Raw genomic sequence first — 26,407 nt, 5'->3', positions numbered from 1 at the left:
ATTAATTACCTCTCAAAAACAGTTTATCTGCACAACAACAGAAGACTAACACATCTATGTTTATTTGCCAATAATTAATTACCCTTTGTTTTTAATCCTGTCTCAGTCCTACTTTTGAAAGTTTATTTGCGATATCTGACAAAAAGTGCTGAGTGAGAGCTCTGTAAATTTGGCTGGTCTCAAAAAGTTACTTCCGGATCCTGGCCTAAAGCATTTTGATATGTAATACAAAAACGTACTTCATGCTGAAAATACAATAAATTCCTAATGTATTGGAATTATTTGGAAATAAAATACAAATAGAATCTACATAGTAATAGAAAAACATTTATTTAAATATAGATCCTGCATATGGTCCACATTCAGGATGTGCCATATTCTGTCTGTTTACTTATTTATAAACGTTAGAATAATGGTTTTTCGAGCACCATCTGATTACTGGACACCTTTCACATGAAAAAATGCACTGCACAGACTTAATTGCAAACATTTTATTCAATACGATTGCACATCAAAACATATCAAAACCAGTTACAGAGAAGAAAATACACTAATATGCACATTACATTGTCAAACTGACTACAGATCACTCATACTGAGGAACTGACTCTTCATGGAGCAGCAATGAACAACATTCTGGTAAATTGAGGTTGCCAAACAGTTGAGACTAACTTCTCCTCTTTCCTTTAGCCTCAAGATCCCAGCAATTTCCTATCAGTGCACATTTCTTCTACTTCATCTCCATGAACGTGGATCCAGCAGTTTTTTCTATTGTGCTAAATGTTTTGCAGCTATGATTTTCCTCTCAAAATAACAATTAAAGAGAGCAATGTGTCTTCCTCTATTAAAAACCCTGCATTTTAAGACTTTTCGATATATGGATTTTAATACATCTCAACTGTTGCTCTTTTAAGTTTTAAGTGCCATTTCCACTGCTGAGTTGTGACATACTGACATGGTTTGTCCATCAAAAGAAAATCAGGCTGACCAGCACACAAAAGCCACTTTAAATCTTTATATACTAACACTTTTTTCTTTTTTAAAAAAGGACAGAAGGATAACTTTCTACCCCCAATTTTCATGTAAACATGTTTCCCCATGAAAACAGTAAAAGATTCATGAATGGAAGAATATTTTTCTCTTAAAAAGTTCAGCATGACTGTCAACTACATGAAATAGAAAGATGTTAAAAGAAGAAATGTGTTTAAATATTACTTTTGAAAAAGAAAAACACACAAAGCTGAGGGCTCATTCAAGGTATTAAACATGGACACAATATGTTATTGAGCTGTATAAACGGCAGGAAAATTAAAAATATTCTAAACTTACTCACACAGGAAAAAGATGCAAACCTGGGGCACATGTTCATAAATACAATGACTAACAAACATAACATCAAGTCTTCCTCCAGGTCAGATATCTTAAGACTGAAATGTGACATTCTGTAAAGAAAATAAGCTCCAAAATGTGAATGAAAAGGTCTTCACACATTTAACAGCAGTAAAGTAAAACCATACAGAGAACTGAAACTTCATTTTCATCATCGAAAAGAATCGCTATCCAAATCCACAACTGCTGACAAGTGTTCAGAAAATGTTCATTAATCTCTGCAACATTAAATAAATCCTCTAACAGATCACATCCATGTTGAAAGGACAGCAGAGCACTGAAATCGACAGCAACATGAACCTGCTGTTTCTTTGACAAAATGTGACGGGAAAAAAAGATTTTTCATGAAACTAAAGGAAGTTAAACGTGTAATGCTATTCCATAATGTCATTATCAAAGCAACATGGCTCAGCTCAACCATCAGGAATGTCATATTTGGTCCCATGTTAAATAGCCCTGTATGTGTAGACCTCCAGGTAGAAAAGATTTCATGGGCACTGCTGTTCTTTGTTTAAAGTCACTAACGAGTACCTTTGTAACTTATGGGTGCATAAAATTCCAAGACTGCAACACGGCTCAATAATGCTGGTTATTCCTTGTCTGAATGTGTTTTTTTTTTTTTTAACTGTTGCATTTCCTATTGCTCAGCCTACAAAGTAAAAGTTTTCAGGATGATCAGGGTTTCAAGGTATGGGAGAAATGACTCTGAAAAGATAGAAAAAATAAAATACTTCACAGTGATAAACTGATGCCAATCAGAAGCGGGGCTGCTGGAACCTAAAATCATCTCTCTCACACACACAACACACACTCGCAGCTCATCAACATGTACACTGCCCATGAAGAGCATGCGCACACGCACACACACGCACCTCTTACTGTGGTTTACCCAGCAGGCTAGACAAGAAGTTAGACCCCTGGCTCTCTGCCCGTCTAGTACCCCCTCCTCCTCCAAGGGGATCCAACTGGTTCAGTTCAGACTGATCCAGCATTTCAAAGTCCTCTCCGTCCAAGTCTGTGTCCAGCTCGGAGCTGGACTGCTTGCGGTAGCTTCGGTGGGCCCCGGCCCTGGGAGGGCCGTCTCTGCGCTGGGTAGCAGGAGGCCGAGGTTGCATTGCCCCTATCAGCGCTGCCTGGATCATGTTGCTGGCGATGACTCCGGCCAAGTCTCCAGTCAAATCAGAGACAGGTGGCAGGCCGCCGAGAGAAAGTTCTGCATCCAGATCGTCCTGGTCTGAGTCCAGGTGAGCATCTACATCCAGCACTGAAGCCCGGTGACTAGCTAGGCCGGATGGGCCGAGACTAGGCAGACCTATGCTCGTATCATCGTCATCATCCATCAGAGTGGCATCAGGGTTAATGGAGGGGAAGTCTGGGAGGTCTTGAGCAAAGGATTCCTCAGGGTCACTGTGTCTGTCAAGGTCTGACCCAAACGCAGACAGGAACACTGTGAGACACGAGAACACACCAGAAAAGAAAAGAAAATCTGCAATACCTGCATACTTACCCTCAGAGCCCTCTGTGAGCGGGGTCTGGCCACGTGATAGGTTAAATGTTCCATTGTCAGTGTAGGACACCTCAGCATCAGAGTGCTCAGAGTCAGTCAGTGCAAGTTCCTTCGCGACAACAGCATCATCAAACTAGAAATGACAGCAGATTGAATGGTTAAAAGTTGTGTCAAAGTTTTTTTAGACACACACGCACGAACACACACACACACACACACACACACACACACACACACACACACACACACACACACACACACACACGTAAAAATATAAAGGCACACGATGGGAACATCACATCATGTGAAGTTCTTAACCCCAACAGGAAGTGGCTCAGATGTGCTACCGTAACTAAGACTGTGCTGAAAACAAAGCCATAGGTATATTTTAACTGCGATCCTCCGCACTGTTTTAATTTAAGTCACGGTACGTACTCAACAGTCCATTTTCTCATATCTGGCACAAGTATTGTGTACGCTGAACATGTTCATGTTAAGTGGAAGTAAACGTTGGATACAGAAGCCTTAAGTGCAGCATGTTGTCACAACTACTATGTGAGAGCACAATGTGAAGAAAGCCTTTCAACATATGGATTTTCCAGACAAATTTTAGATCTGATGTCCCTGATCATAAATAGAGAGCCAGGGCTGATGAACAGAACAGAAAATAAGAGGACCACAGTAATTAACATCGACAACAGAACAGGGACAGATTCATTATAATATTGGGAGACGCATTTGAAGCTAAAAAGACTTACAGTTGGACAGAAAGCAGCCAACTCTTCCTCACTGTCACTGGCTTCATCTGAGGCTGCACCATGAATGGGCCTCCGCAGGACTGCAGAGCAGAAGGACAAACATATTGACAACAAATGATTACAAAACTCACTGAAGGTAAGGGAAAACTGACTTTTGATGTGCTACTTACACTGATTATCAATAGGCTTTGACATCATGTATCCACGAACACTGAAGTCCAGCCACTGCAGGGCCGGCTCCAGCTTCACGCACACATGCTGAAACACTCTGTGATAGGCTGCGAGAGGGGCCACGAGAGTAGCCAACACTAGAGGAGAGGGAAAGAATACCAGCCATTGTAAAAGTAGGAGGAAATTCTGGTATAGTTGTTGAAGAAAACAGCTCTGTTCGTTTGTGCTCTGTACAGGTTCAGTTTCTAAATTACACAGCCCTCTGTTAGCTCCACTAGAGCTACACAAAGTGAGGCAGAGGGAGCAGCAGGGAGTTAACATGTACAGTACAAGCTGCTGTGGATTGTTTCAGACGTCAGCGGGCCTTGGCAGCTCTCAACCCCCCCACCCAGCCTCTCCAGGCTGCACTGGCTGAAGGTTAGGAGATTAGCTCGGTCTCAGTATGACCGCCTTAGCTTTCTGCTTGGCTCCCTACACTCCTTCCTTGTGTCTCATCATGGTTTTAATCACCTCACAGACCAGGCCGTGGCACTGGGGCCTCGCAGATCTGGTTTCAACACACATGCATTTTTAATAGGACCAGTCAGGATGAGTTTCCCTGCCAACGTGGTCCCGCTGGCCTGGATCTGTAGGTAGGACTAGTTATAACTTGGGGACTCACCAGCAGAGTAGGAAAGCACCAATCCAGGAATGTAGCGTCCAACCACAGCCAAACAGGTGAACACTCCACAGGTCAGGATGCAAAACTGACACAGAGCAACAGCACATCATTATAATTAATCACCATTATTAAAATATGGGATTAACTGTGGTGCCTAGTTTGGGAATAGTGAGACGGAAATTACTAACTCAGACTTCTCTTTGACTGATGTGTAAAATACTTGAAATTCTGATGTTGCATCATTACGTAATTACATGTGACAGACATTAAACACACAACTTTAAAGGTGTGTTTCCAAACCAAAAACAGTTGCTGTGATATATATGAAAAGAGGTTTTCTGGAAATCACATGCATGTATTTTCCATACTGTTGCGTGCGGTCCTCACCTTGCCAGGGTTACGTCGTTTGTACTGCACCACACTGGATGTGAGAACTGCTGCGCTGACCCAGGCCTCAGCCATGTGGTGGCACAGTTCAGGCACACTGAGGATGCCGGGCTGCACCAGACCCCAGCTAGACAGACAGAGAAATTATTAAGGCACCTGCTTTCTACCTATACCATTATTATTGCTGAATACTGTCTTGTGGTTGCAGGAACAAACCTCTCATTTTCTGATTCATCCAGGTTTCTGACTGTGGAGAGAGAGAATGAGCATCAGGTTGAGAAACATTAAACAACATAATGCACATCAATGTTGCATATGCAGAGTGTATAGTGTAGGACAAAAGGAATCCAAATTGTGTTGCACATTCTTCTTAAGCTTGTCTCTACTCTTTGACCTTGTATACTTGGTGTGTTACACAAGTTCACAAACAGGTTTGAGAGATTAACAGATCCAGGTGTAATATACTTGCAATGTCAGAGAGTAGGTCTGCTGACTGATGGCATATCTACTCTGACAAAGTACTTTTACAGTAATCACAGTAAACTGGGGAATTATCTAAGGTATAATTAACGCTGACAAAAGAAGGAAAAAGACCTTCCTGGGGGAAAAGTAGAGGAAAGGTTCAGAACATGTCAGAGTCTGCTAGTCAGATCTAAAGAAAAACATCAAAAAAAAGCAATTTGTTGCACCTCTAATCTCCGGCCAGATCTTGTTTCTCCAGGTATCAACACAGACAAGCACAGCCAGACCAGAAGCCAGCAGGAACAGCAGGCGCAGTGAGGTCAGGGCGAAGAACCTGGAGGAAATAAGCAACACATGACCAGACAGTACGTCCCATGCCTGTTACCCCAGGAGAAAATGATAAACAAATAAAACAATTCAGCAATTTAGTACAGATTTCATGACGCCACAAAACTCCTGAGTCATCATCTACCATTTCCTTTAGTCAGAACTCAGAAAAGAGAAAGTCATCCCACCCTTTGGTGTGTATGTTACACCCACTGATGGTATTTCTGTAATATAAATAGAATGCAGCCTTGACAAATCAGGCAGGTGCTGTCACGGGTGTGGCTTCAGGTGGTTTCTCTCTTTGAAGGCGTGTTCACACAGACTGCTCTCACTTTCCTGGGCCTGAACAATGAAAATCCTCTAATGTTGCTCCACTTTCAGACCACAAGACTTCAAAATTTGTTGACCGCAACAACGTTAGAGGATTCTGCCAATCAGCAGTTAGAGATTAACCTAACAAAGAATTTGTTGGCAGAACAAGGTATATTGGTATTTGGGGTGGCAGTGCAATTAGCAGCAACAGTTCTGTTTTCCATCTGGTATTTTAAGAAAGAAAATCAAGACGACTTCAGTGAGCTACTGTTGGAGAGGGTTGCCCATAGTGCCTCCCCATCTCCATGTGACTTGCCATTGTCACTTCATGCATTAGTATAGGTTGTGAATGCATCTCTTGGGGCAGAAAACTACCCTGCACCGCTGAGTGTGTGCTGAAGCGCGAGTAAAAGGGAGACAGGACGAGCAGCCTTGCATGCCCAGTGGTCTAATCGAATGAAGGCTGAACGCCTGAGCTCCACAAGCAGGTCTGTCAGGCCCTCTCTGTGACCCAGGTCAGCTATTCTTACCATACAGCAATATCAAGGCCGCCCAATCCTACACTTTCTCCGACTTAATTCTTCTGTTCCTCCTCCTTAAAGTTTTATTGTTTAAGTTAAGGGCTGACTTAATCTTAAAGCTGTAAAACTGAGACACATATAAATGAACGCTAAAGATGCATTTCCTCCTACTTCTGTGGTGACAACTCATTGACCTGCAAATTGCAGATTCAAACTCAATTTGCAGCCTCCCAAACTCATGCAACAACAAGGACACCACACAATAAGAAAGCAGTTTTGTGAGGAGCAACATTAGAGAGAAGGTAGGAGAGTCTGCAGGGTTTGTCTATAAATAGCACCACTAGCCAGCCATCTGTGGTGTCTTGAATTGACAGGTTGCATTGTGTAGAAACACCAGCTGCTTCCAGTCACGTTGGCTTTCCCCTAACGACCAAACAGTCTTTGTATTGTCTGAATGTAGGCGGCTATAACACTGAAACAACCACAAGAAACTCAAGTTTGCCATCCAAGTCCACGTTACTAAGTTTACCTAACATCAGCTGAAACTCACCAGAACACAACGTTGACCACAGTGTAGAGAAGCAAACACTGAAAGGGTCTTTCCCAAACGAGGACGGACTGCAGGTAGGTCAGGACGGGCTCGTAGGGCCCCAACCTGGACTGAAGGGCAGCTTTGACAGTCCGTACCTGACCGTCTCTCTCGCTGGAGCATGGTCGACTTCGCAGACAGACACTAGACCCCTGTCTGTCAGGGCAATCCTCCACGGATGCGTCTTCTTTTGCACCAGTGTGCGCCATCTTAGCGTCTAGCGTGGGTTGAGTAAACCTGCAAAATAAAGACTGAAGTGAAACAGGTAAACCGCTCGATAAGGGGCACCACAGCGCCACGGAGCAGCTCCACTCACAACATCGGCTAACTGACCGAACGTTATGTGCTAACGGAACTAAGCTATCAGCTAGCAACCAGCTGAATCATCGTGTTAGCGTCTAACAGTAAACATCTACCTATAATAGAAGCAACCGTGTTATCATTAAAAATGTTTAATATGACAATGATTTGACACTTACTATTTCGTCATTTTTGCGGGAATGTGGCACTGTCTTCGGAAACTGACAATATGGCGTAACTTGTTTTTCTGAGCCCTCAGCAGCCCAATCACAATCCACCCGAGCCCCTCTGTCGTGCTGCGTTCAGGGGAATAGGAATATTTCTTTTTTGGTTACGTTAAGGCAGTACAGTACACTGAAAACCAGTTCAGCAACCCATCTGGACCTTGACGCCTTCAGGCCTCCTTTTAGGTTAAAATATTACTGTATCAATTTTATTTTAGTTTTTTGTTGTTGTTGTTGTTTATCGTTCGTGGTTTTGTATGGCTTAGTACGAAATAAATAAAGTTGAAAACTATAATTTCTTTTTCGTTTAAAGGTTCCGTCCTTTCTGATTTGATATATGGTTGGTTTATGTGCAATAAGAGAGTGATGCATTACTTTTTATGTCGATGCTAAATCTGACAACTTGAAATGTGAATCAGAAACACAAGTCTTTAAATGCAACAGAGCTCTGATTATAAATGAGTGAAATCTTTGCTGTCTTGTTTGAAATAATTACTGTATATATATCAGATGGAGTTTTCAACGGAAAAACACTACGTCGTCCTTTCGGCTTGGTAAGTGATTTCAAGTTAAAAGAAAAAGTTGATGGTTAGAGTATTTATATTATTCTACAGTGCCCTCTGGTGGTCGCAGTGTCTAACTACATCATGTTTTAAACGTTTTATTTTGAATGATTTAAGCGGGGAAAGAATATGCTATTCTGTCACACTTGACTATTGGGATGTGAGTTGTAATAGCGAATTGTGACCACTAGAGGGCAGGAAACTGCATAACTGTAAATACTGCACTGGCAAGATGGGGCACAACAGCATATTCGAGGTGCTGATTAGGATGAGCATTATGAAAAATTGAAAAGCATTATGAAAAAACTGCAATTTCCCAGCTTGGGATAAATAAAGTATATCTATCTATCTATCTATCTATCTATCTATCTATCTATCTATCTATCTATCTATCTATCTATCTATCTATCTAAATTACACGAATTCTAAACAAAATAAAGTTTGTTATTCCATTACAAAATGACCTTATTGTAGAAGCAGCAACATTTGCTAATGCATGTCACAATCTGGTCTTGTCCCTTTTTTTAAAAAAATGTGTTATATGTATATGTGTTGTAGATATCCAAAAATGAAGCTTTCAAAATGTAGCAACAACAACAACAACAACAACAAAAACAACAATAAAAACATCTTTCAAATTTTTTACATCTTATCCTGGTTTGGGAAAACATGTATGTAAAAAACATGTAGTTACACAATGTGGCCACTGGAGGGCATTGAACGTTCATGATTGGAAAACATGGGCTCCACGACTGTCAAGTCGGAAATAATAGCATACTAATACTTCCGGCGTTGGAGACATTCAAAATAAAACTTTTAAAATAACAGTAGGGAGCAAACTCAAACTAAAGAGGGGATGTCTGTGTTATGGTGTTCATGTTATTTTCGCTTGTAGAAGAGAAGAAGTCATGTTGCCAGGATTTTTCTGCTTTAAATGTGTCGTTTCGTCTGCCTTCTGACTCGACATTCCGATACAGTAGGTGGCGGTATAAAGCTGTAATGTCAGTTTGCATATCCGTCAATAAAAAAGAAGAAGAAGTCATCCTTAACGTCACATCAGCACCAAGCGGGAAGGAGCGGGCTGGTGGTGAAGCGGTTTGAGCAGCAGGGCACTTTTCTTGTAATATTTAGCTAGCAAGCAGCTAGCGTGCTAGCAAGCAGTGTGTAGCAAGCAGCTAGCGTGCTAGCTAAATAAGGAGCAACTGAAACGACTGAACATGCCGCGGGAAATTATAACGCTTCAGCTTGGACAATGCGGAAATCAAAGTACGTGAAAGACCAAGTCAACGTTGAGAGTCCCATCTCTCTGTTCGCCCGCAACCATTAAAACGATAGCTAATGTCCATTAAGTTAGCTAGCTAGGGTGATCTGTCAAGCTTACTGCTGTGCAACGACGTTAGCTAAATGCTAGTATCAAATCTATTTTAGCTCAAAATAGAAGAAACAGCGTAAGTTTGAACTATCTTAGTTGACTTGTAATTAATGTGGCCTCCTAAAAGTTAACGTTTGCTAACCTTACCTGTGTAGTGTCATTCAGGTACCGCTGTAGTTTATGGTAGTTAATGTGTTTACTGTTTGTCTGTTAACGCTAAAGCTTGTAACGTCACAAACGGCCAGTTAAGATTACCGGTAACCGTAACCGTTTGCTGACCCGCTCCTCTGTGTTTGCAGTCGGTTTTGAGTTTTGGAAGCAGCTGTGTGCAGAGCATGGCATCAGTCCAGAGGGGATTGTTGAGGAGTTTGCAACTGAAGGGACCGACAGAAAGGATGTGTTCTTCTATCAGGTAACTGATTTGAGCACTAACTGCTTCACTTCATCATCTCTCACTTCATGAGCTACAAAAAGCGTTTATTTTCATCACACCATATGAATATTGGGCATGTTCAGGCTTTATCAGGTGATGTTTATGTGGCGCTGAGGTGCAACATCCCCATGTGCCACTAGGTGGAGTGGTTGTAGTGTAAACTGGAGTAACTCGGACCCTGCAAGGACGCATCAACCCACAGCCAGTGCAGTATCACCAACTAACCCCCGCTTCTTCTTAAAACTCCACAGGCTGACGATGAGCACTACATCCCCCGCGCAGTTCTCCTGGATCTGGAGCCGAGGGTGATCCACTCCATCCTCAACTCTCCTTATGCAAACCTGTACAACCCAGAGAACATCTACCTCTCTGAGCATGGAGGAGGTGCTGGCAACAACTGGGCCAGTGGATACTCACAGGTGATCACTGGAAATTACTTTCTTTAACCCTGTGCCATTAATGCCAATTAAAGAAATATAAAATCTAATGCATCTAAAATCCCCCCCCAGGGCAAAAAAATCCAAGAAGACATCTTTGACATCATTGACCGGGAGGCAGATGGCAGCGACAGTCTGGAGGCAAGTCTGCCATTTATCACATACCGACTGTCTCTGGGGCTGGGAGTGATCGGGGCTGTTCCTGTGTGGAATTTTAAAAACAGATTTAAAAGTAATGTGATATTGCTGTGTGTAGAAATATTAGATAGTATGATCAACCTACCCTCATACCCTGCTCAAGAGCAACTTGCAACTGGAGCCTGATCCTCAAACATGCAAGAAAATGTCAAAAACATTAGGTGTTTGTTTGTAGTTAAAAATGTGATGAGTTCATTCCAGATTAAATCTGTAGAAATAGCAGGATTTTTGTTGAAACCATGGACTAATTATGAGTCAACAGGCCCCTGGACACAGATACATAAAAGCCCCTTTACTCATCCTGCACAGGAGCAAGACCCAGACTTAAAGAGACACAAAACCACCATACTTTGTCTCTTTTGTGGTCGTTTTGTGTCCCTTTTGGTGTTTCAGTGTCTCATAGTCATTTTGTGTCTCTTTTGTGGTCGTTTTCTGTCTCTTTGTGATCATTTTGCATCTCTTGGTGTTCTTTTTTTGTGTGTGTGTGTGTCTCTTTCAGTGACATTTTGCAGGTGAGGCTGAGGTGGCTCGTGAGCCTGTGCCATTAGGCCTGTTCAGTAATCCATCTACAGTCTGAATAGTATCAGGGAATACTTGATTGTACTCAAACTTGACTTTCAGTCAGACTTGTGTATCTTTGTTGTGGTAAAAAAGCATCCGGAAACGAGTGACTTGATTGAAGCTGTGTTAAAGTGGTGCCAGTGTGTGTCATCTTAAAACTACCGTAGCAAAGCCCCAGCAGTGCTTCACTGTTATTTTTAGCCTCTTTTTTTTGTTTTTTTGGTGAACTTTCTTCAGCTGCCAGCCTCCCATGAAATAACACTCACATTTCCCCTCTAAGGTCTGCAATTTCTGTAACTCATTCACATTATGACCCCACATTATTATTTAGTGTGTGCACTCATGTGTGCGTTGGATAGGAAGGTGGGCCGAGCTGCCGTGAGCATGTGTATGTTGGCAGGGTGTGGCGTGTAGAATGTCTGGTGATAATAGCCGGGCGAGTGTAGAAGGCAGGTATTACAGGGCTGTCTTGGGGGGTGAGGGAGCCTATTTGTGAGGTGGGGCTGCACTCCCATTTATATAACTGCCTAGGAAGAGAGGCATTTGCTAACCCACACACATTCAGCTTTCTGCATCAGTAGAGTTTACAGTAAGCTTTTTACACACGTGGCACACACTAGCTGTAAATTAGAACTGCAAGTAATAAGTAACCCTTTGTCTCTGCAGGGATTTGTCCTGTGTCATTCCATTGCTGGGGGGACGGGCTCGGGACTGGGATCCTATCTGCTGGAGAAACTCAATGACAGGTCCACAAACACACATGCAGCTTGTTGGAAATATTTGCTTTCAAGCAGGACCGAACAGCCAAACATTTACGCGCAACAGTTTTCGTGTGAGTAAAACACACTGTCCATTTTCTCATCTCCAGGTACCCAAAGAAGCTGGTGCAGACTTACTCTGTTTTCCCAAACCAGGATGAGATGAGTGACGTGGTCGTTCAGCCGTACAACTCGCTGCTCACGCTGAAGAGGCTCACCCAGAACGCAGACTGCGTGGTGAGCAGCAGCACTCGTGAATGCATGTTGATTCATCCCGTGGCTCGCTTTGCTTCACAACACAGCCGTGACTCTAAATAACCTCACAAGATGGCATGAAAACGACCCTGCTCGTAACTGTGGCATGTCTACAAACCAAAGTCACAATACAACATGGTAGCTAAACTGTTCCACTATCAATGAGCTGGAACAGAAAACAAAATAAGTTTACTAAAAAAGCAACCAGTCAAATTTCCAATAAAATTATGGTGTGATGTCAGACTATTAAATAAATTTGGCCTTGTGTGTTCTGACGTAAATGGCAAGGGTCTAAACGCAGCATGTAAATGCTAGTACACATGTCAAACTGTGTTAAGACATCAAAGACATGTGAAACTCTTACATGAATAAAATTTGATTTAGTCTCACAGGCCTATTACACACTGCACTCACAGTGCCATAACAAACTGCGTTTTGTCAACAGAAATCCACACCGTGCTGGACCAGCTTTGGCTGGGCTTAATGTTGTTTTTAAGTGATTAAAGGAAACTCATAATCACAAATATGAAGACAGAGATTGTTACTTCTCCCCTGAAGTGTGTGGTTTGGAAATGGGACTAGCCAGTTGTCACTTGTTTTGAATTAACTGATGTCACAATACACACTTTAAGCTTTGAAAGTCAACTTTACCCTCAACACTTGGCCTTTCTATACAAAGACTTCCTTTAGTCCATTTCAAAATCCACTGGCCTCAATTGTGAAACTATGCAACTTGTATAGTTTAACATTTTCACTTCTGTCAGTTCTTTTGTTTAAAATCTCACTTTTTAGGCCGCCTCAGTGCTTGTGTAGCAGACTAATGAAGAAGAAACTGCAGTGCCAGCATCGAGGCATTACAAATTGAACTTAATAAATCTGTCTTAAATTGGTGATTGCATTAGTCTGAGATGCTCTGACAGTCTAATGGTGTTTCCTCTATAATACCTACTTCCTCCAGGATCTTGCATAAGGCCCTCATGTTGATTGCATTAGCCAGAGGGCTAATGGAATCTGCCCAAGAACTGGTCCCTCTGTTGCGACTGCACAGTGTGTCTTTTATGTCTGCCCTCTTAACAACAGCACACTGTGTTGCTCCTTAAGAGGTTCCTTGACTGCGTCATTACTCCGATACCCTCACACTCTTCCTGTGTATTGGCTTTCACTGTGTTGTCGAGCTGGATGGAACCTCTCTTCTGTTTTCCCTTCATTTGTCTAATAATTGCCCTCTGTCTGTGTGTGTTGTATATCAGGTGGTGTTGGATAACACAGCTCTTAATCGCATCGCCACAGACAGGCTGCATATTCAGAACCCCTCGTTCTCCCAGATCAATCAGCTGGTGAGTAAGAGACATCACTCACAGCTACAACCTCTACCTCTCCAGTCGTTCTCTCAGCTCGTCACTCAGCAGGTTTCAGCTACATTTCAGTCTACCTGACTGTACTCCTACAAAGGCAGACGTCGAGACAGACAGTACTAGACACGCGTCGCTCACTACAAAAATTACAAGATTCGCAAACTAGTTTGGCGAGTCAGTTGCACGTCAAACTGGATTTCAGTTTTCATAGGAGTTACACAAGGCTGCACACACCAAACAGCGTGTCATGTAGCTTGACAGCAGCCACACTTAAGATTTTGAATTTAGGAATTTATGCGCAAGACAGTCGAGCAGGAATAACAAAAGACCTGCACCACTTGTAAGGCTGAATTATGCAAAATACAGGTTGTCTCATACAGCTACAGACTGTCAGTGTCAGGTGGTTCGACTAGGTAGAGAACAGGCGTCCAGTTCTAATCAATTCCAGCAGCAAGAGCGGAAAACTCTGCACACCAATTCAGTCCTGCTGTTTGTGTTTCTTGACAACATGGTAGCCTGACAGCTGGCAAGCCAGCGTTGAATCTGTGCACTTTTCAGTTGAGTACTGTTGCTACACCTCCCGTAACCAGATAATACTTTGTAAACAAACAGCATCGAGAGCGCAGAGCAGTGTGCAGAGTCTTTTTTTCACTCTGTCCCTCTTGTAGATGAGACTGTTAAATTCACTATGAGATAGTCATGGAGTCATGATTGTGATGTGTCAGCTGTTATTAGTCATCACAGTCCTGTAAATTGTGACCTGAATAGTTACACTATTTGTCCACCTGTTGAAGGTTATGGGACTGTGATGACTCAGGACAGCTAATGTTGCTAGCTCTCATAAAAGTTACTTTTTAAGTAAGCTTTTTTTGTGTATGTTGTAATAACACAATTTTCATAATGTAGACATTTTACACATCACGCAAGAACAAAAACTCAGTTTAATAAAGCTCTGTATCTAACTGAACCCTCATACTCACAGGTTTCCACCATCATGTCTGCCAGCACAACTACTCTGCGCTACCCCGGCTATATGAACAACGACCTTATTGGCCTGATTGCGTCCCTCATCCCCACCCCCCGCCTCCACTTCCTCATGACTGGATATACCCCACTTACTACTGACCAGTCGGTGAGTCCAGACCAGTGGTTGAAATAAAGTGAAATAGAGAGACATGTAAGTCAGAAAAAGGACGTCTGCTCAGGTGAAATAATAGAAATCCAGCATGTTTTCATGTAAACCCAGTACAGTGGACTAAGGTATTCTTGCAGTTATCAGTTAATATTTAAAATACTCAATGTCCCTGAAATGTTGACTCTTGAATCAGTAAACGCACTCTGTCTCAGGTTGCTAGTGTGAGGAAAACCACAGTGCTGGATGTGATGAGGAGGCTTCTGCAACCCAAGAACGTGATGGTGTCCACAGGAAGAGAGAGACAGCCGAGCCACTGCTACATCGCCATCCTTAACATCATCCAGGGAGAGGTCGACCCCACACAGGTGCGAGCGCAGGGCATCTTTATTCTTACAAATTCCGAATGTCTCAACATGTTTGGCGAGTATTCAAACTTGTCTCGACCGACTCTGCTGTAGGTGCACAAAAGCCTCCAAAGGATCCGGGAGCGTAAACTTGCCAGCTTTATTCCCTGGGGTCCCGCCAGCATCCAGGTGGCTCTGTCCAGGAAGTCCCCGTACCTGCCCTCGGCCCACCGAGTCAGCGGCCTGATGATGGCCAACCACACCAGTATCTCCTCTGTAAGTGCTCTTCTTCAGGTTGTGTCGCCTCAGTCTGTTCAGTTACATTCTCCTCTCAGCGTGTTTATACAGTGTCTGTTTGTTTCGAGTCAATATTTGAGGATATGCATTATCTGAAAGACGAGCACAGCGGCAGTTTGAGGGAAAGTCCACGAAAATTAGGTTTTGAATCCTCATCCTGCCAAATGAGACAATTCTTTGAAACCGTGGGTGATTTTTGCCTCTTTTGCTGGTATAGAACATACAGCTATAGAGCTGTGATGTTGAGGGAAAATCCTCATTGAATTACTTAATCTGATAAGATTGAGAAAGCCTTTTACAGGCAGTAATGTTACAATGCCTTAGTCAGACTTTTTTTGTATTATTTAGGTGCTAAATTAAGTAAGGGGAAATTACAGTCATCTGAGGAAGTGAAGTCATGGATTTCAGTTTCCTTTCTCATAACAGAGAAATTTAAACAGACTGTGCGAGTTTCAAAGAAGTCTGAAAGGGCTAAGTTTCAGGTTCTTATTCTGAGAGCTGGATTTAGTTTTGACGTCCCCTCTGTCTCTGTCCCACAGCTGTTTGAGCGGACGTGCCGGCAGTACGACAAACTGCGTAAGCGCGAAGCCTTCCTGGAGCAGTTCCGCAAAGAGGACATATTCAAGGACAACTTTGACGAGCTGGACAACTCACGCGAAGTGGTCCAGCAGCTGGTAGACGAGTACAGCGCAGCCACGCGGCCAGACTATATTTCCTGGGGAACACAAGAACAGTGACCGGACTTCAAACCAGTCAGCATACATGCTTAGCTAGGTTATTCTAACCCAATTTATGTCCCTTTCTCATGTTTCAAAATATTTTCTTCCACATACAGTTGCCCCCAAATTGACAGTTATTTAGCTATAGCTGCTTCTCTAAAAACGTATTTATTGGCTTGTTATAGCATGTAATGGTACAGTGTTTGTGCCTCAAAACTGAAGAGACTGAGGGATGAGTGTTAACGCCCACCAAAAAGAAAAATGAGTGTTTTTCTGGTTTGTGTCACATCCTGGAGATTAAGTACAGCAACTCTTACCTAATAGTCCAGTGAAGTGAAAGTAGGAGTGCTTCTGCAAGTCTGTGCAGAAAGCATCAATATGTTTTGTACAAAACAATCTATAAATGTCTGTTAATAGTCTTTTTTTTCCCCATTTCACTTACACTCAGCTTTCTCCCCTTGTAGACTATTTTTCAGCAATGTAAGATGACCTGTTGCCTTGTTTTGGTCTATTTTTATACTGTGTTCAGTACTTTAGTTTTTGTGCAGTTGATTTACAGGAAAATCATCCACCACCCACAAAGTGATGGCCTTGAATAATGGAAGAAGGATTGATAGTGTGTTGCAGGATGGTGAATGCAGGCTCTTGGATCCCAGACATTTCTGACATGGTGCTTTTTACTGTCTGCTACACATCGCTCCTTTGTTACTTTACATGGCCAGCAATGTCAAGTTGAAGTTGGGCTTTTGCCAAAAATGATGTAAAAATACCAGCCATATACACTGCATTGACATTTTAACAGCATTGCTCTCCTGCACTGTAAAGTATCAGTTTGCACAGATGAACATGGTGTACAGGGATCTCATTGTAACATCTCTATGCCTGTAAATATACTATAAAGAATGGCTTGTTCACTGTATTGTTTAAAATGAATACTGTTTCTTGTTGCTTTTTCTTGTTGGACCTGTTAAAAATGATGAATAAACACATTTTCTATCATTTTGTATTTGCTTTTTGAAATGGTTTTATCTGACAGTGTACTTGGTAGATTTTACATAAAGGCTGTTTTACTTCCCATTTGTCAATTTAAATCCATTTACAAAATGATAAAACATCCCTTTTTTTTCCTCACCTGCAGCCTCCGTGTTTTGGTGGCCGTTCATCTAACTCGGTTAAGGCTCATTACCACAGGGGAACGTAAAGGCACTTAGCAACGCTTGCTCAACCAGCTATTGTTTTTAACCAGAAAAGCTTCGGAGAGGGAAGGGGGGTAAGGCTCTCAGCTCTGCTGCTGGCGCCAAACTTCAGACTTTTATAAAATGTGCCTGGTTGAAAACAATGGTCTTACACGGCTTCACTGGTCGAGACAAGAAAGCCTATTTTCTGATAATGAAACAAAGGAAATGAGCTCTGAGGCTGAACAACAGTACCAAAGTCTAAATATGGTAAAATGGTGCTGTTTTTATTAATTACATACAGTATTTATAGTTTTTATTGCACTTCCAAGTTAGTTAAAAACAAACAATAGTGCAATTAACTATATACACACAATACATAAAAAGGTACCATGCAGCATACAAACAAGCTTAATACAAAGCAACAACATCCGCAGTTTGATTTTTTTTTTCTTGTCATACATGTAGCTCGGAGCTGCCTGCAGCTGCAGTAGAAAAAGCAACGACCTGCTTCTGAGCAGGAGACAGGGCTGACTGTGCAATGACTCGTCAAGGCCTTTCATGGTGAGAGGATTTAAGTCTTGAGGCTGGTTATTGCATGGGCTTGTGCAGCAGACAGTACTCTAAACTTATATTTACAAAGCCTATCTATGGTCTCAGATTCCGAAAAGGTCATCTACTACATTTACATAAGGTGTACAATGTATACAACCGGATGTCTTCATATTCGTCTGACATTCAAGTTCGAGGAAAAATGGGTAAATGTGACAACAGTCAAATATAAATTGGGGGATCTGTCTGCTTTGGGAGAATTTCTTCTTATAAAAGCTTATTTAAAAAAAAAAAAAAAAACACATCTTTGGTCCATGCTCAAACCCATGACTTGGCAAAACTTTGGCTTCACAATAAAAAGTCAAACAGTGAACACAACGGAGGAGCTACACAGGATTTACACATGTGAACTGCTTTAAGGCGCAGAACCAAAAGCATGTATGGCTTCTGGTTGACCTTATATCAAAACACACCTGGGTCTGCATTTAAGACATAGAGAGCAGTATAAAAAAAAAAAAAGCAAAAAAAAAAAAGCAAAGTTTGCATAAATAATACTACAAAAACATCCATGGCCTGATTCAAAAGGTTTCTGTTTCAATAGCAGGGGACAGTTTGCAATCTGCATGGCAAATATGGTGTCTCTTCTTAAATGATACAGACTGTGACTGGGGAGGTTTGTGTGTACTCTAGATCTCTTAATTTCATTACACACACACAGTGAAAATAACAATAATCAACAGAGAAGCACCTGTTATTTTCAGCAGAGTAGAGCTGCATTAGGGTGATAACTGACATAAGCGAAATTATCTAATCAGTCAAGTGTTAACCAAGTTTGGTGTCAAGGATTACAGCCAAGACAAGCAGCACAACAAAGGATGCATGAGAGCATTTGGTGGAAACAATGTAGAAACGGCTCCAAAATCCTTTGGTTTATGTGAAACACAATTAACTCAGATCCTGAATATCATTCCTCCAGGAAATGGTTTTCTTGATCACGCACACGCAGGCACGCACCCACCCACACACACAGGTAATCCCATAGTAAGAGTCTATATGGCAGCCGAAGTGACTTAGATACAGAGTTCAACATCTGTTTCCAGTTCCAAGTTCACACGGCTCACTGCGTCAACAGTTCCAGGTAATGCAAGCCTGGCGGGGACCTTATCAAAACTGACTGTCTCTGATGAACATGTCAGCATAAGGGCACGTGAGAGTGTGTGTGTGTGTGTGTGTATGTGTGTGAAAGAGAGAGAGCGCGAGAGAGGCAGAGCCAAAGACGGGGGAGGGTGTGTGTGTGTGTGTGTGTCACTGAATGTTCTCAACACTTTTCCAGCAGTGCTTGAGGGACGACGGCCTTCTAGGAAAGGCAGCACAAATACGGCACACTTCAAGAGAGAGAGAGGAGAGAGTAGTGTTTTCACTCTGAGCCATACCTTCACGAGGGGAGTACCACAGCTTATTGTTGCCATAAGTCCTAACTCTTTTGATGCTATCTCTCCCTGATGCAGCTCACGCCAACGTCTCACATTGTCGAGGGGGCGGGAGGGTGAGCCGAGGTGGGGGCTGCTGCCATGTAGGGTAACAGAGGTGGTTGCGTGACAGGATGGGGTGGAGGGTGTGTGACAGCTCATCAGCAACCGCATTGGTTTCTGTGGGTTTCTGGCCTCACTTGCAAAACAGAACCCCTTGCCTTCCCGTCCCCTCACCCGCCCCCCCACCCTCCCTCCTCCTTCGGCCAGCTCCTTCAGCTGGAAAGCTCAGCGAGGGTTTATTTTCACGGATGGGGAGTGAAAACAGCGCTCTCTTTGTTTTGGCTGCCGTGCCGTTCCCAGTGGAGGAGGCGTGGTGTCCTGAGGACCGGGGCTGGGCCTCACAGGGGCCACGTGGAGCAGGGCAGCGGGGGCTGGGGGTGTCTGGGTGAGGGTCCCACTCAAACAGGGTGCGAGGGCAGCTCCAGGAGGGTGGGTGTCAGTGTGGAGGCCAGGTGATGGAATCCCACCTCTGTGCTTTCTGCTATGGTGATGTCTGCATCTTCCCCTTTCCCTCGCTGGCGACGGATGGCACTGAAATACGCATTCATCAGCTGCATGATCTCAGTCAGCTGTGACAGAGAGAGAGACAGAGAGGTCAGATTGGTGGCAGTCTTAGTGTCTGTCTGGCACTGTCACAGGAGGGTGGAGAAGGATGATGTCATTCAGCTGCTAGAAAAACTGGATCCTCCAGAAGCCGAGGATGATGCTGTTTGGCAGATTCGGGAAGACACACACACACACACACACACACACACACACACACACACGCCTCGATCAGAAAAAAAAGAGGCCTTACATGTGTATGGATATTTCATCACTTTGACATATTTTGCTCAGCAGCTGTTGCAGGAAAAAAAGGGAGGGCACTGCAGAGGAGTTCGTTCGTTCATCTGTCTCTCTGTTACCCCGACCTTGGTGGACATGACCACCAAACCACCACGAGCCACCGTGACCATTACCCTTACTCTAGTCCTGCTAATGCTTGCCTAAACAGGTTGTTTGAGAACACTGACTACAGAGCTCCAACCTGCACCTACTCTTCAACTTTAACTGTAACCCTTGAATCAGCAGCTGATCTCGCCCTCACCCTCAACTCCAGGCCTAACCCATAATCACCCCCTGCAAAACGCTCTGTCTATGTTCCTGCCCAGTAGCTCAAAACCCTGCACATTCATGTCAGAGCAATACGAAGCCTTAAGTTCATAAAAGAAGGAGCCTTTCTGGGTTGTATTCCAATTCGCCTGTGCCTCCAATAAATAAATAAAAGCCACTTTTGTGCCCCGTGAGAGATCACACAGGGATTTTTTTGTTCCGTGTGGGAAGATGCAAGCAAATCTAGCGAGTGAAAGGCAAGATTTGTTCTCCACTGAAAAAAAAAAAGTCTGTTTGGAAGAACATCCATGTTTCTGAGAAATGTTGCCTAATATTTTAATCTAACCACTGCAATAAAACTCACCCCCAGTTGCCATTTAATGCCAGGAAGTTAGGCTTTTGGTGGTTAGCATCGGTTGGAGAGCAGGGGCAGGTTGTGTGCTCTCTATTTAGACCAAATTAATGAGTGTTTTTAAAGTGGGTCAGAGAGCTGGAGGGAAGGGGTGGGGGGGGGGTATCATGAGCAGACAGCGTGCTTCTTTCACTTACTCTGCAGAACACTGCATGGTGATAAGGCCTCTGGGCCCTGTACTGTACACAAACTGAATCCTGACGACGGTGGAGATAGACCATGTGTGAGCTGGGAGGACAAACAGCTCCAGCACTAACAGAGTTCACGTCCTTTAACCCTCAGCCCGTATGTGCTGACTGTGAGCCACTGTACCTTCGTGGTTTCAAACAGCAGATCCCGATCCCCAGCTGTGATCTTGAAGGTGTTGCTATCAGATACGCCGTAGGAACAGATCTGGCCATACGGGAAGGACTCTAGGGCCTCTGCCTCTCCCTGCCGATACAGAGACACGGATGTAGCAGCTACACCCAACCACAACTTCTGGGAAAAACTTCCTGTTGAACTCTGGAGGGAGGAAGAGGCAAGCAGATGTCAGAACAGCTCACAGTCACCCCATGATTTACCTCACGAGTCCAAGTCGAACAACAAAACTGAAGCGTGAGCTCACAATACTCACAATATAAAAGTCCACTTCATAAAGAGTGCATCCAAAGCCCGACCACTGGCGCGCAATTGTGAGGTAGGCAGCCATACCGTCCCTGCGGCTGTAGCCGGCCAGACCTTTCCAACGCTCCAAGATGGATCCCATGACAGCCGCCGCCTCCTCCTTCAGCCGGCTCCGCAGACGCATGTCCTGCTCCACCTTTTGCTTGTGCGCAGCTGTGGCTGTGTGGCTCCACAGCGTCCCCGCGAAGAGGCCTGATGGGAAGCGCTGTGTCCCGGGGCAGCCCTGGGCCGCCACCTGACAGGGAGGCAGGGCTTGGGGCGCAGAGAGGGACATGAGGACTCGAGCTTCTAGCATGTGACCTGGGAAAAGCTCGTCCAGGGGCGGGCAGGGGGCGTGTGTGCTGAAGTCACCCATCAGACACTGAAGCCTCAGGGCGGCTAAGGCCTGCAGGTCCTCTTCACAGGCTGGCAGCTGGCCACGCACCACCATCTCATGGCACTGTAGCGCAAAGGCCAAAACCAGGACAAACAGGGAGAGACCGAACAGGAGGAAACGAAGGTACAATTTGTCAGTAACAGCCTCATTCCTGCCATCAATCCCTTCTACCCCACCCTGTTTTATTTTGTCCCATAACTCTTTTATGGGAGTCCTCAGGAAAAATGTTCTAATGAAGCCAGAGCTGGCTGCCTTTTGCCCCATCTGCACTGCAGCCAGTGCTCTTAGTCATGCTTTTTATGCACTGTGTTTTATTGCAATCACTGCATGTAAGACATTAATGATTGTTAAGTAAAAACAATAATCCAATGAAATACGAGGAATGAATCACTGCAGGACAATGAATTATATCTTATTATCGGCCCTGAAACGGCCACTCATAACAAAGAAACTCTCAAAGGAGGACTCTGCCCTTTGAGGAGCTATGTTCTGCTCCATTACCTGCTCAAAGAGGAGAAGATACTCAATGCTGTCCACTGATATGCTGTCAGCATCCAACAGGCAGTAGAGCTTGAAACACAGCCTCCATTGGGATTTGGACTCTGACTCTTTGGTGGAGAGGCTGCACAGAAGAGGGACAGAAAGGGTTAGAAAGCTGGGACGGGGAACAAAGAGTAATAATATATGAATGGTATAGCAAGAATCTTAAGCCTACATGTTAAAATGTTACAAGCTATTGCCTCCTCAATGTGTCATATCGTCATCTGGTGACTCTAGTGCTGAGTTTCATGTTTACTCTGTCACTCAGCACTGTGTGGACACAGACGCCCACGCTTGTTAAAAAAAACCCCACACAGATCTCTTTTATTCCAGCGGGATGCCTTATCGTTTAATTCGAGACTTGTACAACCAAATGACATCAGCCTCACCTTGGCCGCCGTTGCTGGCAGAAATAGTGACACGAGTCCAGTTTCCCAGCAGGGTGTCATGTTTGACCAACAAGACCAGACAAGGTCACCAGTTATCAAGGATACTGGATAACCAGAGCATGGGAGTCGCACTGGTGAAGATAAATATACGATCCGCTGCTCTGCTCACATTCATCTAACGAGTGACAAATAGCTCAGATTCCTGCCAGACTTAGACGAGGTGTTGATAGTGTGTCCGTCTGCTTGGTTTTATTGTGTCTGACTTGCTGGCGGTGTCTGTCTGCTCTGTTTTACAGGGGCGAAGACTGACTTACTGAAGATTTACTTTTCAAACCTGGTCAAGATGTCGGCGATCAGAGCGCCGCCTGCTACCGGCTGCTCCCACAGTGCATTCTGCTCGTACAGTGCAAACGTGTTTTTGCTCTCTTGTAGGCTGAGCTTCTCCTGCATCCTTCGAACCACCTGGTGAGGGGGCAAGAGGAAAAGTCAGATGGATACACAAATAGTTTAGGAGAAATTAAATTCCTATGATTCATGGCTTAGTAACGTCAGCAGACTCCAGATTTAGGTTAGAACGGGAACATGTGACGAGCTGAAAGATTGAGAAAAGTTGTGCTATGAGGTAGAACACAGACAAATGAGCCCAAACCTCATTGGCTGTAGTGTGTGAGCTGATGTAGAGCTGGCAGGATCCGGGGCCAGGATAGTGCACCGTGCACAGCATCTCCTGTCGGCTCATCAGCATCTGGATCTCCTCCCAGGATGGCACGCACTCCCGACACTTGGTCTTCTCCAGAGCCTCGCTGATGAATGACGCATAGTTATCCATCTCAGACTCCGGGCTCTGGCTCTGGATCCTGCAAGAAAGAGTGAGAGTGAGATGGGCGGATGCCGTGTGTGCGTGCGTGTGCAAGCATAATTAGAATCGCTAGTTATTTGCCAGCAAAATGAAAATGTTCAATGCTTAAAAGGGGAACTTGTTAATGCTCCTGATGTTAACAGTGACTCAAAGTCTGAAAAGTGTTATGCTATGATTATGGACTTTGCGTCACCCTTTTGATTCAACCGAGTTCTTTATTTTCATTGGGCTGGCAGTGCTCGAAAGTCAATGAGGCGAGGAATGACAAATGTTCTCACTTTAGCTCTTAGGGACTTAAAAGGCTCAACATCCCTCAATCCTTCAAAGAAAAGGAAAACGGCAAAGAAAACATGTTTGAATTTGGGTAGCGCACGAAACAGGAAAAGGTGTTTCCGCTCCTGTGAATCGGAGTGACCTGCCACTTCCTCCCAGCGGAGTGTCCAGGAGTGCTGAGTGTGTGTGCGTGTGTGTGTGTGTGTGTGCTGTTGTTTTAGAAGAGGCAGCGGACAACACGCTTCGACTGGAGCCTCCATCCAGTCTCGCACACTTCACACGGCAGAGCGCGAAAGGTGTGAAATACAACCTGATGGAGTTATGAGCTCAGCCCTGTGTAAACACAGAGGGAAAAATAGGAAGGAAACAATTATACTGCGATGTTCGTCCCAAAATACACAAAACAGAGGACAGAGAGAGGCGAACAAGAGGGCCTCAAACATTCTGCCAGACAGAGAGAGGCCCTCTCATTCCCTCCGATGTCTCGCTCTCTCATAACTGTATGGCCACAGGGTGGGATTTGTCCTGCTGAAACATAATTAGGAATGTTCCACTGAGTCTGTGTGATCCGTCCTATACTCTCCTCTCTTCACCCCTCTCCGCTCTTTCCTCCTTCGTTGCCCCCTCCTCCTACTCTGCTGCTTTCTTTCTCCTGGCCTATTCTCTCTGACAGCAGACATTCCCCGGGGGTTTCTCAGGGCACTGGGGGAGTGGAGGAGGGTTTCTGGGCCCACTGCCCAGCTCCAGTCTTAGCTCTGCCCAGCTGCAGCCTCAGCACTGATCCACGGAGTGAGAGAGTGCGTGAGAGTGGCGGCAAGGCATATCAAAACACACGGCCAGCGAGTTCCACAGCGTTATTATGAATCACCGTTGCATGCAACTGTTCCATTAGCTAGGGGGTGATTCCCAGCACAGACATATAGATAGAAAACTGTAGTGGTTTGATGGCATGGCGTTAGAGAGAAAATCTAGAGCAGGAGATTAGCACTGCTAATAACTTAGATTAGCATGCTTGACAGAGGGGCTAATTCAGACCTGCAAATCCAGCCCTAAAACACTGGATCTGTCTGGGGGAACATGCTAACAATGTGAAGGCATATCACGCTACTATATCTAAACCGGTGGTGAACGGTGCTGGCGCCTGCTTTTTGTCCACTGTCTGGACGCGGTGTTGTCCCTGCTACTACACACACTACTGGTTCTCCTTCATCTCCCAGCATTCAACCTGTTCTCCCTTACACACTCCCTCATGACCGACACCTGACTCCTGCTCTGTTGCTCCATTCTTATGGGACTGGGATGGCATTTTCATGAATATAAAATAGGCACTGCAATATTACCACCAACAAACGATCATGGTTTCTATTACCTTAAACTGTTAACATAGATGGATTTGCCATGTTTTCCACTTTCTTCCTCAAGTTATGTTTCCAATTGGGACAAATCAGAGCAAGCAAAAACAAGTGGAAAAAAATGTTTTCCATTTGCAATTACAAGTAGGAGATGATGTAAACAGCTTTCTCCGGTCTGCAGGATTTATTTATGCAAAATTCAACATGAATAAATCCAACCTAATCTTCTAATTTGTGCCCAGTATTTCATTTTAATCAGTACTTAAAAAGGCGAACAAGAGTATTTCATTTTAATCAGTACTTAAAAAAACATTAACTTAAACTGTATCGCCTGTTCAGCACACAAGTTTCCTTTTGGTGCAACTCACCTCTTGAGGTGGAATCGCAGGTACTTGAGCACGGTGGGCCCAGGGAGGAAGGTGCAGCTCATGCAGGTGAGAAGCTGCCAGTAACGGAGGTGTGCGGCAGTGTACGGGGCAGGTGTGTAGCTGGTCTGCTTCACGAGCTGGCAGTAGACCTCGTCTCGGAGGGGCCGCAGGTCCAAGCAGGTCTGCAGCACGCCCTGGATGATGGGAACCGGCTCCCGCGCCGACTCCAGCTGCTGCAAGCAGTTGAAGAGCTTCACGGCCTCCTCGCGCACCGAGCCGTAGCCTTTCCCACTGTGGTCTGAAGAGGAGCAGTGCAATACCGTGCTTTACTTTTACTTTTCTTTTTGTTTTCAGGATTATTATTATGTATGATGCCAACATTTTGAATGAGTTGCAGCTGACCTTTAGGGTGTAATACAAAAATGCATTGGATATATTGTTCTTACTGTCTTTTTTTAGCCTTTTGCTCCCCTGTTTGCACTTGCTTTAATAACAGCCAAGCCAAGAAAGGTCGTTCTTTTAGTGACCTGCTGCATTGTGATAAATGCTGCCTCTGAGCAATTCAAACAGCACAGTAATCACAGAGATTACACTGATTCTTTCCAATTAGCAATAAAGCCCTTCAACAGTAGTTACAGAAAATGGTTGTGAACTGTACATACACGAGGCTTGGGTGGTCAGTTTCTGTTAGATAGCATAGCATACATCATCAGGAAGATTACATGCAAAATGTGCTATATATTTCACAACAGCTTCAAGAAGACAGACTCAGCCATCAGCACTGAG

General features: G+C 44.2%; 3 protein-coding genes across 4 annotated transcripts in view; 1 reads left to right on the top strand and 2 right to left on the bottom strand.

Moving 5' to 3' along the window:
* Nucleotides 1–1,945: 1,945 nt before the first annotated feature.
* retreg3 (reticulophagy regulator family member 3) lies at nt 1,946–7,664 on the bottom strand. Its single transcript, XM_041956873.1, has 10 exons — nt 7,564–7,664; nt 7,046–7,321; nt 5,563–5,669; nt 5,090–5,120; nt 4,874–5,000; nt 4,487–4,571; nt 3,825–3,962; nt 3,655–3,734; nt 2,897–3,029; nt 1,946–2,812 (listed from the first exon to the last, which is right to left on the bottom strand). Exons 2-10 carry the CDS (start codon nt 7,291–7,293, stop codon nt 2,265–2,267), a joined length of 1,497 nt encoding a protein of 498 aa, XP_041812807.1. The 5' UTR covers nt 7,294–7,321; nt 7,564–7,664; the 3' UTR covers nt 1,946–2,264.
* A 1,578-nt stretch (nt 7,665–9,242) lies between these two features.
* On the top strand, nt 9,243–17,034 carry tubg1 (tubulin, gamma 1). Its single transcript, XM_041956736.1, has 11 exons — nt 9,243–9,437; nt 9,843–9,955; nt 10,228–10,395; nt 10,486–10,554; nt 11,839–11,918; nt 12,041–12,167; nt 13,436–13,522; nt 14,523–14,672; nt 14,888–15,040; nt 15,134–15,295; nt 15,856–17,034. The coding sequence occupies exons 1-11, from the start codon at nt 9,389–9,391 to the stop codon at nt 16,051–16,053; spliced, it is 1,356 nt and encodes a 451-aa protein (XP_041812670.1). The 5' UTR covers nt 9,243–9,388; the 3' UTR covers nt 16,054–17,034.
* A 2,458-nt stretch (nt 17,035–19,492) lies between these two features.
* plekhh3 (pleckstrin homology, MyTH4 and FERM domain containing H3) overlaps nt 19,493–26,407 on the bottom strand; it is a 30,939-nt gene continuing 24,024 nt past the window's right edge. Inside the window, exons 7-13 of one of the 2 annotated variants that reach the window (XM_041958000.1) lie at nt 25,622–25,919; nt 23,419–23,626; nt 23,095–23,231; nt 22,342–22,462; nt 21,415–21,903; nt 21,111–21,302; nt 19,493–19,863 (exon numbers count right to left, since the gene is read on the bottom strand). In XM_041958000.1, coding sequence (XP_041813934.1) covers nt 19,693–19,863; nt 21,111–21,302; nt 21,415–21,903; nt 22,342–22,462; nt 23,095–23,231; nt 23,419–23,626; nt 25,622–25,919 — 1,616 coding nt within the window. In that variant the 3' untranslated portion in view covers nt 19,493–19,692. The remainder of the gene's footprint in view (nt 19,864–21,110; nt 21,303–21,414; nt 21,904–22,341; nt 22,463–23,094; nt 23,232–23,418; nt 23,627–25,621; nt 25,920–26,407) is intronic. The other variant, XM_041958001.1, reaches the window with a different exon arrangement.

The sequence above is a fragment of the Chelmon rostratus genome, chromosome 17, assembly GCF_017976325.1.
Source record: "Chelmon rostratus isolate fCheRos1 chromosome 17, fCheRos1.pri, whole genome shotgun sequence".
NCBI lineage: Eukaryota > Metazoa > Chordata > Actinopteri > Chaetodontiformes > Chaetodontidae > Chelmon > Chelmon rostratus.
The sequence above is the reverse complement of the archived record's forward strand: the minus strand, read 5'-3'. Positions and strand labels throughout refer to the sequence as shown.

What these genes read in the sequence shown, in the direction of transcription:
- retreg3 (XM_041956873.1), bottom strand. Translation starts at nt 7,293, where the DNA reads ATGGCGCACACTGGTGCAAAAGAAGACGCATCCGTGGAGGATTGCCCT. An exon ending in GGTGCTTTCCTACTCTGCTG is followed by an intron (nt 3,963 to 4,486) that starts GTGAGTCCCCAA and finishes CCTCTCCTCTAG; the next exon opens with TGTTGGCTACTCTCGTGGCC. An exon ending in TGGCTGCTTTCTGTCCAACT is followed by an intron (nt 3,030 to 3,654) that starts GTAAGTCTTTTT and finishes TGTCATTTCTAG; the next exon opens with TTTGATGATGCTGTTGTCGC.
- tubg1 (XM_041956736.1), top strand. Translation starts at nt 9,389, where the DNA reads ATGCCGCGGGAAATTATAACGCTTCAGCTTGGACAATGCGGAAATCAA. An exon ending in ATGGCAGCGACAGTCTGGAG is followed by an intron (nt 10,555 to 11,838) that starts GCAAGTCTGCCA and finishes TTGTCTCTGCAG; the next exon opens with GGATTTGTCCTGTGTCATTC. An exon ending in GAGAGGTCGACCCCACACAG is followed by an intron (nt 15,041 to 15,133) that starts GTGCGAGCGCAG and finishes ACTCTGCTGTAG; the next exon opens with GTGCACAAAAGCCTCCAAAG.